Raw genomic sequence first — 12,302 nt, 5'->3', positions numbered from 1 at the left:
GATAGAGATGGACAATACCTTGCAAAATGGGAAGCTAGAAACCACTCTTTCTCAGAAATTTTTAGTCTCATAGTTAGAAGAAATTTCAAGTGCTCTGTTAAATCTTGCAGAGCAGGGGGTTAGTCTTGACCATCAAAAGTTTTGCATCAAGGCTGTATCAGTCCTTCCATGGGAAGATGCAGTTTGTACTTGCAAAAATGTGATGTTTCCTGGAGGGGTGTGTATGGGGTGTGTGTTTGCCTGCCTTTTCCTAATGTGAGTTGTATTTACATAGGGAATTTTTTAACTGTCATTAGCTATGTAAGAGTAGAGTGTGATGGTTTCCAAAACCCTCCTGTGAGACACTTTTGCAAGTAAAACTGGGGAAGAGATCTGGCTAACATCTCTGCTTCCATAATTAATGAATCACTGGGTAGCATCAGGGAAAAGAAATCCTATTGAGATAAAAAGTGCACACCACTTCCTGATATTTTCAATACACAACCATGTTCCATGTGCCTTTGCTTAATGCACAATGAAAAAGACTTTATTATGTCTTATATATAACTTGATAAAACAAATCCAAGATATTTTCCATCTAGTCATCAAAAAGCCTGAAAGAATGAATGTTGATCAGCAAGACTTGAATTTTTGAGATCTCTTTTGATGTGATATATTAAAAATTATCCAGTCTGAGAACAGATACTCATTTGATCATGTTTTGATTTTATTATTTTTATGGTAAAAAAAAAACCATCAAACACAAAAGCTTTACTATGTGAAATGAAGGAAAATGTGAGGAAAGTGGATTCATCAATAACTTTTTGTTCACTTTATGATTTTAGAGAGAATGTTGTTACACTACTATTGGTTTTTATTGTATTTACAATGTATTCTTTGCCTAACCCTGTCAATTTTGAAATATAACTACTGTAATCTGGAACAAATAAATAAATATAAACAGTAATGCAGCATTTCATGTTGCTAAACAACACTTAAAAAAAGCACAGATCTCCTCTGCCCCCCATCCCTCTTTGGGAATTGTTTTAGGGTTCAGCTAGTTTATGCCATTTGAACTGCATATACTTTATGAAACTGCAGCTCTGGATCATGTTTTAAATAATACCAGGTTTGTATTGTTTATCTAAAACACAGACTGTCACTTCAGCTTGTAGTCTTGCATATGAAGCCTTTCTGTTTGGATCAAAGCTACTGATGTGTTTACTGTAAAACTACTTTGGCAAGTCACTTAAGATGAATCTTCTAGTTTTTGGTGCACAAAATAATATTATTTTGATTACTGTAATGATCATCTGATCTTAAAATTTTTATAGGTATTAAAGTCGATTCTATGTTTTGTTTCATCTTGAAGTAAATGGAGTTATCTCTTAAGCATCAAGTGTAAATGAGGGCATTCTTAGATCTTTTATTATTTTAAAATGTCTCAGTATTCTCTTTCGTTATATAAAAATTAACGCATTTTAGTTTAGAGTACTGAGATTGAGACAAAGCACTGCCTACATTCACAGTGAAGATGCAGAGGTGAGTCTGGAAGAAGTCATGTCTCCTTGGGCTTGTGATTACCTGGGTGCCTCTGTGTGTTGCCTTTTTAGCTTTTGCATGTTTCACAAAAGCATTCCTAAACACTGTTTTTAAAATCCTCAATAATTCACCAGTTAAAAATAGCTCAGTAACTTGAGAGGAGTGTTGTTTTCAGCAAAGCTGAGCTCCTGTGCTCTTAGCCTTGAGCAAGCTACAAATCTCTGCTTGCTCAGTTTTCCCCATAGGCAGAAGGAGGTTAATAACCACCTCAGAGCTCTTTGAGATCCACTAATGGAAAGCTTTTTGTAAAAATGAAGTGCTGTAATTATTGCTGTTATTATTGTACCTGTTCTGTGTGTTTTAAAGCTTAAGGTGATACACCTAACAGTGCAAAGACACTGATGAGTCCAGAGGTCGATTCAGACCATCAAAATTAGGCTTTTAATTTTGAAATTATTTCAGTCAGGATTGAATTCAGTCCAGTCCTCTGGAGATTTCAGTCTTTTTCCACTACTTGTAGAGGAAAATACAGCGAAGCTGAAATCCCATCCCTAAGGCTGGAATTCATCTTGCTGAACTTCAGCAATGTAAAAGTTAGGTGCCTTGTCTAAGGTGGTTGTCTAAGCTCTGCTTGCTGGGGAATGAGGAGAGATGATGATGCTCCAGGCTGCAGTTTCCAGGCTGAGATTACTTGACCCTAAAGTTCCTCTCTGGCTACAATGGGTGGAAGTTTAGGTGATCAGCTTGGCACTACATGCCTAAATATAAGAAAGCTAAAGAGAAATAATGATTTAAAAGAACTAAATTCCCCATTCAAGTTCTGCTAGCTGTTATCTTTTGTTTCCTATGATAAAATACTGCTGTGCATTGATATACAGCTGTTGTGGTGCAAAGGTACGGTGCTGCTTATAGGATTGCTGCTTTTAACCTACAGCTGAAATTTTACAGTTGATTCCCCTTTTTCCTTGTGCTCCATAATAATGAATTAAGGGATAATAGGAGGCTGGATCTTGCAACACAGTTTAGACTGCTGAATGTTGAGATGTGGCTCTGAAAAGCATGGGAGTGGCTAGCAGATAAGAAATTATTGAATTTTCTACATTATAAGCTTAAAATGAAAGTTGATATGTGTAGACCTGGATTTTTGTGCATGTGGCTTCTGATTTGGTTGTCATGAGAGGAATTAATTTATACAGCTCATCAAAACTAAGGGAGAATTGGATGCTTAGAAATGCTGTCCCCATGATGACCTCTGCCTCTGAATTTTTTTTTTTTTAAAAAAAGGCAGTCTTTTCCTTCCCTTTGTTAACATTAAATGTCAACAGCTGTATTTTACTGCTGGTACTTATTAACTTTCAGCCTTGTCTTTTTCAAGCATTTGTTGGTTTAGAAATTAATTAAAGCTTATCACCAGGGAAATTTCAGTCTTCCATCTACCTTGGCTTCTCAAAAGATGTGACTTGTTAAATAGATTGTTTAAATTACTGACCAGGGAACATCCTACTTGTGCTACATCAAATTTTGATTCTGGCATGGCTTGTTTTGGTGTGTTTTTCTATCTGAAATCCTGTTGCAGTCAGTAATTATGAGGGGTGGCTCTATTGTAAAGAAAAGATGATAAATTACAACTATGGCTGTAGTTAATCCTTTTACCTTTTCAGCCTGAAAGCATTTTTTCACTTATTTCCTGGCTGAAGTCAGTTGTCCTTATTTCTTGGTACCAGACATTCACTTTGCATCGCATCATCAGATGATCATGTAATTGGCTAGGGAAGTATTATTTATTTCCAAATTTAACCCTTCCTGTCCTTGTAGCACTGAAAAGGAAACAGGCTTTGGGGAATGGAGGATTTTTAGAGGATTTTTTTGATATGCCGTCGCTGCAACTTTCATCTAGTTGTAGACAACTTAATGGCTTGTTTATTGGGTTTTTTAAACACGTATAGGCATTTATTGCTTATTTCTTTTTATACATGCTATGAATCCTAGGATTTGTCACAGCATCGTCACAGTTACCTTGGCGATAGGTATGGATAACCCTGGTGTCAGGGGGCCTTTCACTTCCAAATCTGATTCTGAAAGGCAAGGCTGAGAAAAGCAAAAATAGATCTCTGCTGCGATTGCTTTGTAAACAGGCAGCTTGTTTTTTCCAGACTGTCAAATTGGTGGCTATTACACTGACAAATATAATTACAGTATGTAAATTATATTGAAAATATTTTTATCTGTTTGATGTATACTAAATTTAAGCTAAGTTATAAGGTGTGCTGTTTGGAAGTGTGGAAGATACAAGAGTGGAGCTACAGATAACAAGTTTATGCTTGTTTTTCCTACTGATGAAGACTTTCACACAAGTTATTTCTATGGGTAGGTGATGAGAATATCACTCTGCATATATATACATTTATTACACATTTTTGCATGATTATACATGTAGGAGTGGTACAATTTTGACTTGAGACTATTGGTTCCTTTTGTCCAAATATAATTTTACTTGTGTAGACAGGTCTGTCTAAAATCAAATTTTGCTTCTGCTTTTGGAGATCTTAGTAGGAAATGAGAGAAACAGAGATCTGAAGGAACAGTACATAGCTCCTGAAATTTTAGATAACCTATTGAAAAAATGGTCAAATAGTCAATATTGTACTTGACCCTCGTATCTTCTGCACTCGACTGTTTATTTTTATAGATCATGTTATATATGTTCACGCTGAACTCTGATGATAAAGCTAAAAGAAAACATGCCTCATGACTCAGTCCAGTTGTAACTTCTGCATATAATTTAATCATCAGCTTTCACAAATAATTAACTGAACATCAGCTAGCTTAATTTTGAACTTCATATTCCATTATTTTGCAGTTGCCTTTTAAAAAGACAAAGACTGCCTTTCAATTAATTATTGGGACTTTTTTTCCAGTCATAATCACTGATGTTTCACATTGTGGACAGTTTGGTCTTTAATACATTGGCATTTAACTGCCCATTTATTTTTGTCGGGTCTGTTTTAAGTTTTTAATATAACATTGTTTTATGAAATTGTTGGTTTGGAGGCAGGTCTGATCAGAAATATTTTGTGAATTTCTTCATATCTTGTTACAAAACTGATCTTTAGTATGACTTAAGCAATATGGTCACTCTTTAATGAAGTGTGTTGCTAATCACAAAATAGGTGTTTCTTAAAATAGTGAGTCGACTTATGTTTCAGGGACCAAGTTACAAAAAAACTGCAAAACCAAAAAACTCCACCCTAAAAACCTCAGTAGAAACAGCTTTTCAGAGAACTAAATTTGAAACTTTTAGTTCATCATGTTCTTTCTGTCTTCAACAGCCACTTAACACTCCTAAAAGAAACCAATCTTTCCTGAAAAGTCTTTTCATTTTATTCTTTGTGACTTTTAAAGATTTCTTCAGTAATTTTGTAACTCTGAAGGTCCTATCTTCCTAAACACATTATTAGTTCATGATTATTTTATATTATTCCATACAAATTATACCCTCTATGTATCATACCCATAACGAAAAAGTCCTGCAGACACTCAGCTGCCATAACTTCCTTGGAGTTAAAGAATTGCAGTAGCAAAGCAGCTGAGCTTTGGCCCAGCCTGTTTTTCTATTTCATATTCATTTTTGTGGATGAAATCTTGGCCCAAAGAAAGCTTTGATTCTCTAATTTGGGGAGTGGGAACTCCAATTACTTTCATCCACTCTGAGTCGATAAGCTGGAGCTGAGACGAGGCATTTGAGTCAAAATGTGCATACTTTCAGAATTACAATATTTATCCATTCTCTCTTTGCTTCCACATTAATCCTTGTCTTGAATTTGACTTTTTTCTGAGCCTCTTCTGTTTCTAGCATGCTTTGCAATTATAAGTGATTTTCATTCCTCACAAAGAAAATAGTCTATCCTAACAAAATAGACCAAAAATAGCTTTTTGTTATTCCTCAAGAATAGATTTCAGAATCATGTAAGCAATTATCTTTCCCTCTTTCCCCTTTCACTTTTGTGGCCAAAAATGCATATGGTAATCATATTGAACTAAAAGCATATTTATTACTGCACGTTATAGTTTTGTTTCTTGTTATTTTTGATCTTAAAAAAATCAAAACTGAATACCATTGCCATTTTGAAAAATTCCCCTGTCCTTGACAGGTAAACATTATGAAAGGGAAGTTGCCTAATGTTAAATTTATTGTCACTGGATCAGTTATATCAAAAAGTTAGTTTTATTCCATCAACCTTAAAGTAATGTAATCTGTCACTTGAGTTTTGTAAAATTCTCTAGATAAATATCTTGTCTTGCCAAATTTAATGTCCTGTAACTTACTATTTTTTATTTTAAACTGAAGGGTTTATCCTTTTAAGATTGTAAATGTAACCTTGTCAGATAGAGATGTTTGTGTTCATGTAAAAGATAATACACAAATAACTGATACGTTTGATAAACATGTTTTTCTTACATTTGTGTTTTCTGTGTATGCAAAGGTTAAAATGTCTCTGTAATGTCAGACTATGTTCATTAACTGAAGTTTAATCATATAATTTATAGTTCTTTAAGAGCTTCATGTAGGAGATTGCATTAATCCTTAAACAAATTATTTGTACTTTTAAAGATGTCTTTCACAGTATGCTGACTTCTAATCCATGTTGCTTTTCTCTCCTTCTGCAGATGGACCTCCAGTTGTAGCTCACGATGATAGATCAGACACAAATTCAGACCCAGAAGTGGTAAATGTGGATAGTCTGTTGGCGGCTGCAGTAGTTCAAGAGCACAATAATTCTTTAGGAAATCAAGACTCAGGATCTACCTGGAGATCCAGAGGGCTGCTAGATGAACTGAGTGCTGATACAGGTTTGTTTAAATTCTCTTCCTCTGACGTTTGTTCCAGTATCTCAGTTGGTGTCTCTCCTTTTCTTGCTTTCAATATTTTTGTAGGTTATACAGCTTTAAAAGCTCACTGTGTGGATTTTGCAATGCAAAAGTACAGGTGCTTATTAAAAAGATCTGACATTTATTCCAAATTACAACTGATAAAAATTGACAGAGATTCCTGCAATGTATTTTTGACACTAATTTTCTTAATTATTTTTTTCTCCTTCTTTTCCTTCTAATTACTACTTGGAACTTAGCTCTGGGGTTTTGGTGGTGTTGGTTTTTTTAAAAATGAAAGTGAGCCAAGCTTGTTACTGAATGGTTGATTATGACAACCTGTGCCACCAGCTAGTAAACTGATCATAATCTCATTTTAAGTATTGTAGTTGTATATGTGTGTTTTTGTTTGTCTCTATTTCTTTAAAATACAAGCCTTAATTATTCCCATATTCCATCTGCATTTCTAACTTACCTTAGAAAATTGGACAGACCAGCATCAGATAAAGATGAAGGGCGAAAAGGTGCTGGTAAGTGGGCTTAGCATCAAGAGACAGCAAAGAAATTTCTTTCAAGAAAGCAAGAGCAAGAATACTGTGGAAGAATTCAGAGAAGTTCATGTAGCTTGTAAAAGTTGTTTAGTTTCACTAAGTGCTTGTAACTCTTCACTAACAAAAGAGTTAAACAACAACATGAAATGCTACTGTGTTTTGAATGCAGAGAGCTAATGTAATATTTTCTATTGACTTTATCTCTAGTCTTGTATATCAACATATTGCCTTCCTTTCCACTTTTTTAATACCCATGTTAAGATTTCTAGCTGCATAAGACATGGAGTCTTGCCTGCAGTGGTGGAGCACGGCAGCTTTTTTGTTTCATGCTGTCTTTTTCCAAACGTAAGCCTGTCAAAGGGCACCTACATTGAAAGTGTCCTGGTAGCTCTGAGCTACTTTTCAATGTCTATAAGCCTTAAAGAAATACAAGTATGTGGCTGATTTTGAAAGAGATATTCCATTATCATATAGTGGACAAGTCCATTATTTGAATATGAGAATCTCTATTGCATTATTTTCACTGTGGTCTGTGGCTGGATGTTGTTCCAGCCTTTCTGAAGATAGCTGGTGTCTTCCAAGCTCACTGGTATTGTTTGCAGGATAGCAGCTGACTGATAGTTAGCTATTTGACTCCTAACAAGCCCACTCCTTTATAAAGTGATTTATTAAACGATTAGAACAGCTGAAATTTAACTTTATTATATAGCACTAATGGATTGGTACTTCAGAGGAGTGTAAGGAAATAAAAAGTAATGTTTCTTACCAAGCTTTCTTCCACTCTCTGCTTAAGAGTATAGTGCTGTGATGCGGGTAGAAATTTGTCTTCCTTCCTCTATCTATATCCAAGTGGACTTGCAAGAAAGAGGTTGCCAGGTAAAAGAAAACTAAAAAACTTCAAGAAGCTTCTTCATCCCTGACCCTGTGGGAATGTGTCTAGACAAATTTGTTCATGGTGCTATGGCCATGTCAATATCTGAAAGGATGAATCTCTTTTTTTTTTTTTTTTTGTCTGTCTTCCTGTATATACACCTTGCCCCCAGAGCCCTGTAGCCTCGGTACACTTCTGACTGCACATTTGACAGTACTTTTCTTACCATGTCTAGGATTACATATTTGGAAAGCAGAATTTTCAGATCTTACATCTTGTTGCCAAATTAATCTTCAGCCAATATCTAGTTTAATAGACATTAAATTATGTGTACCCATGGGAAAATAACATAAGCTTTATACAAGTGAAAAATCTTAATAGGACACACTAGCACATCTTTGTGCATGGGCAAATATTTTGAGCTGTTTTGCAAGCCCTGATGTTGTAGGGCAAACAAAACATCTCCTTTGGGTGTCATCCTAATGTTCATGCAAAAAAATTAACAGTGTAGGCATGAAATTTGTATGGCCTGAGACTGTAAATCTATCTGTATGCTATAATCCTGATTTACACTCAGCTACTGTTGCAATATTTACTCTGCTAATCATGGTTTCTCTACTGCTATTTACTTTTTTGTTGTCTGATCTTAAAGCTATGGTAATATACTACTTTTTTGGGGCTCTCATTTATACATCTGGGGATTCATTTTGGGGTTACGTAAGAGCTGGTCTGGTTTGCCCCTCTGCCAGACATTACCCTGTCTAGCAAAGGGTGCAGAATGGTGGTACATCATTAATACAACATATTAAGGCAGGTTGATATCCATACCAGTTTGCATGAATCAATGGCTAAGGACTGTGTTGCTGTTCTGCTGCCTGTACTGCAGCAGTGGTGAGGTTCAGGAGTGGAACAATGCAAATCCCTGGGGCAGTAATCACGTAAAACTCCTAGTTTGCATCACCAGCACATGAATCAAAGCTTCTGAGCACTTCCATTTCATCTTTCACAGTGTCTCCAGCCACTTCTATTAAAGAAGTGTCTGTGACCCATTTTGGGACTTTCTGGCAGTCAGTAATATTTGTCAAGAAATGTTCAGCTGAACTGTAATGTTTAGGAAAAGTCTGCTTGGGCTATTAATTCGTTTTAAGTTCAGCTGACAAATCTTTTTGTCCTGTGGTGGAAACTCCTCCTTTGGGTACACAACAGCACACAGGTTTCCTTCCCTTGCTAACCCTGATCAGATGTAGCACCAAGGGTCTTCCCTTTCCAGAAATTCAACATACAGTATGGTCTCTGCCCCTCTATTTGCTTGTATCTTTTCCAAGTAATTTAAGCAGTCATTAGAAGGTTTCCCTGGCACTTGTTTTAAGTTGAATTTCTTCTCTCTGTGCCCTCTTGATCTACCTGGGGGTATAATCAGTTCTGCATGTTTGCACATCTTTGAAATTCTGTGGATCATTATTGCATCCTCCTCCTCTCATCTTTGAAGAAGTGTCCAGTCAAACTAGATATATATATCTAATCTCAATTTTCCTGCTTGACAAATGATTCTTCCCCTGTGTAATACAGCTGAGTGAGTGGTTTCCAAGAAGTAGGTAGTATCTTCAGCCCAGTGTCCCCCAGGTTACTGCTAGAGCGACAATAGAAGTAATCTTTTTTTTGAGGGGAAAAAAAAAAAGTAGAATGTAATGTCCTGCTCAGACGAGGGAGACAAGTGACTTAGATTTGTAAATCCCCAATGGAGCGGACAATGATGAGACAAGTCTCAAAGTCCAGACACTTATTAACTTCCCATAATGTACTGATTGGATAGCCAATAATTGGCTAAGTATATAATGTGTTATGGCAAGCAATACAGTATGCCTTGCATTACTTAATGGTAGTGAGGGAAAAGGGGAAAAAGGAAAGGAGTGAGATGGAGAGAACAGAGAAATAGAGATCACCAGTCCGGGTTCCTGCGTTGGGCCTGTCTGAGTTCGTCAGGAATGCATCCATCTTTTTTACTTCTTTGTGTCTTTTTTTCTTTCTCCCTTTCATTCCCCCCTGCTCCCCCCCCCCAATTTATACCCACTTTCCTTGAGTCCATCCCCTAGGTCGACCCACATACCTAAGTATCCCATGTACAGGGAGGGGTAAGGTGCTTCATGGGATGATGTAATCATTAGCATATTTAGGGGTGTTAACTTTAATATGCATTTTGTGGATAATGAAGCAAAGGTCATTCACCAGACAGATGGCCCTTGAAATTTGTCCAGGTGCACCAGAGCAGAGCCGTCCTGTCTCCACAGGGCTCCCTCCTCCAGCTGCATCTTGTGTTATTTGGGCAGCCTTATCAGCTTCGACCTCCACACTATCCACCCTGTGACTATAGTTTTGCTACTTGAAAGTGCTTGAGACATTCCTTGGCTTGGAGGGCCTCTGCTCCCCCCCATCCCTTATCTCTCTCGGGCTGTTTTTTCTTGCAGGCCTGTTTCTCTCAGGCCCTGTTTTTGTGGAGTTACAAGTCGTCTCTCACATAGAAGTTATCTCCTTTTATTGAAATCTTACTTTTTAATTGATTTTTTTTTTAAATTGTTTATTTTCTATAAAACAGCCAAAATCATTATGTCTTGTGTTTTCCATGCAAGTATTACTTAATATGTCACAACACAGCTTCGCTGACTGTGGTGAAGAACCTTCTTAGCAGTACTTAGCAGAAAAGACAGAACCTGCCACACTAGTTGCAAATAATTAGATAGGACTTGTTGTTTGACAGACCAATGAACTGGATAGCATTGAGGAATTGTAATAAAAAGCCAACACTGCTGTATATGGAACTTATGAAAAACAGATTTTTTTTTTTAAAGTGTTTATAATAATGTTAGAGCAGATGTGTGAAGCAGCATGACCAGAAACTGATGGGTTTGTTAGGTTTTTTTCATTGACTGGCTTCACCTATTTAAAAAAAAGAGTAAATTCATTTTCCTTAGTGTGTGATGTTTCTGTCCAGCCTATAGGCTGTTTGCCACAGTATCATCGAGTTTGATTTATTTACAATAGATTGTCTTGTTTTTTTATCTCAAAGAGATTTAGGCACAGTCTAATTCTTAGCATTGTCATAAAATAACAGCTGGAAAGACTAATTACATCAAGTGTTCTTGATGCAATAGTCGGGCTTTGTTCACATTTGTGTGATAATACCATCACTAGAGTTATTGAGACTGGATAAATCCAGTGGTCATCCTGTATCTGGTGATGAACTGAAGGTTGGATAACTTGATCTAATAAGATTTTCCTATCTCAGTGTTTCAGTCTTTTTTTTTTTTTTTTTTTTTGCTAGCTTGGGAAATTCCTTTTCCAGCTGATTTCTGAGCTGTGTAAGCTGTTAAACATTGGCTGTATTTGCATTTTCCCCATCTGTAGGTCATTTGGATCCAAGCTTCCTTGCAAGTGACAAAACCTCTTCTGGTAATGCCCAGATCAATGAAGAAATTAATATCGCCTCTTCTGATAGTGAAGTAGAGATTGTTGGAGTTCAGAAACATGCCAGGTATGAATTCCTTTTTCTTTTTCCACTTCTATTTCTTTCATTTTATCAGAATATCTGCATCGCCAAAATTAATGAAAAAAAACTGCTGACTTCTACTTCTGTAGTTATCCATCCACAACTGGTGCCCAAAAGTAGCAAACATTGCACTTGTTTTTTCTATTCTGCTGGTCACGGTGATGTCAGAATGTGTTTTTCCTTAGAACATTATCAACTTCATATGTATTCAGATTAAGCTTGTGATTCAATATCAAACATTAACAGGCAAAACACATATAGTGTTAAAATACCAAATATTGAGATACCAGATTTATATACATCAGGAACCATTGTTAGGAATTCAGATTTTAAGGGCAGAGTGTGAATATGCAAATACATAAACAAAAATATTTGTGGGTTCTTCTTTCCTTTCAAAATATTCACCTACTTTAAGCATTTAATCAGTTTCCAGTTTATGTAATTAATCAGTAGTTGTAAAAATACTATCAACTTTTCAATGGCTAATGTCATAAGATAGCCCCTTTAGATTAAAAATCAGTTCATTATGAATCTTGGGTTTATTTCAAGATACAGGAGAGTTCAAACCCCTGAAGTAGGTGAGGGTAAAGAAGCCAGAGGTTTCTCTCAAACTCAGATAGAAAGCTGTCCAGCTGTGTTTTAGCTGTTATTCTTGATAGGCATTTTTGATGTTACTCTTCATCTTCAGTCTATGATCTTTTCTTGGCTTAAGGTATTATGAAGCACATGAACAAGACTGGAATTTTCATATAGAATGGAGGGTTAATTTGGTAGAATAAAAGCAAATTAAGACAGTATACAGACAAGGTCTTTAAAACTAGTCTGCTGCCTGTTGGATGCTTGGAGGTGGAAAAGGGGTGTGAGGGACAAGGAACAGAGCTGTTCCTTGCTGTCCCTTCACTGCAAATTTCTTGAGAAAAGGAAGGAGGAAGGTGTGCAGGACCCA

General features: G+C 36.3%; 2 protein-coding genes across 14 annotated transcripts in view; one reads left to right on the top strand and one right to left on the bottom strand.

The window, feature by feature from the left end:
* Positions 1-12,302, bottom strand: part of LOC141917808 (uncharacterized) — a 730,013-nt gene that overhangs the window by 99,195 nt on the left and 618,516 nt on the right. The gene's annotated exons all lie outside the window — the stretch shown is intronic.
* LOC141917580 (protein ARK2N-like) overlaps positions 1-12,302 on the top strand; it is a 52,715-nt gene that overhangs the window by 27,845 nt on the left and 12,568 nt on the right. For all 12 annotated transcript variants that reach the window (XR_012621364.1, XR_012621365.1, XR_012621368.1 and 9 more), the window contains 2 exons: positions 6,190-6,372; positions 11,215-11,341. Coding sequence is in view for 7 of the 12 variants with exons in the window: in XM_074810900.1 (XP_074667001.1) it covers positions 6,190-6,372; positions 11,215-11,341 (310 nt within the window). In the remaining 5 variants the exon portion in view is untranslated. The remainder of the gene's footprint in view (positions 1-6,189; positions 6,373-11,214; positions 11,342-12,302) is intronic.

Source organism: Strix aluco, chromosome W (assembly GCF_031877795.1).
Source record: "Strix aluco isolate bStrAlu1 chromosome W, bStrAlu1.hap1, whole genome shotgun sequence".
In the NCBI taxonomy this organism is placed as follows: Eukaryota; Metazoa; Chordata; class Aves; order Strigiformes; family Strigidae; genus Strix; species Strix aluco.
The sequence above is the reverse complement of the archived record's forward strand: the minus strand, read 5'-3'. Positions and strand labels throughout refer to the sequence as shown.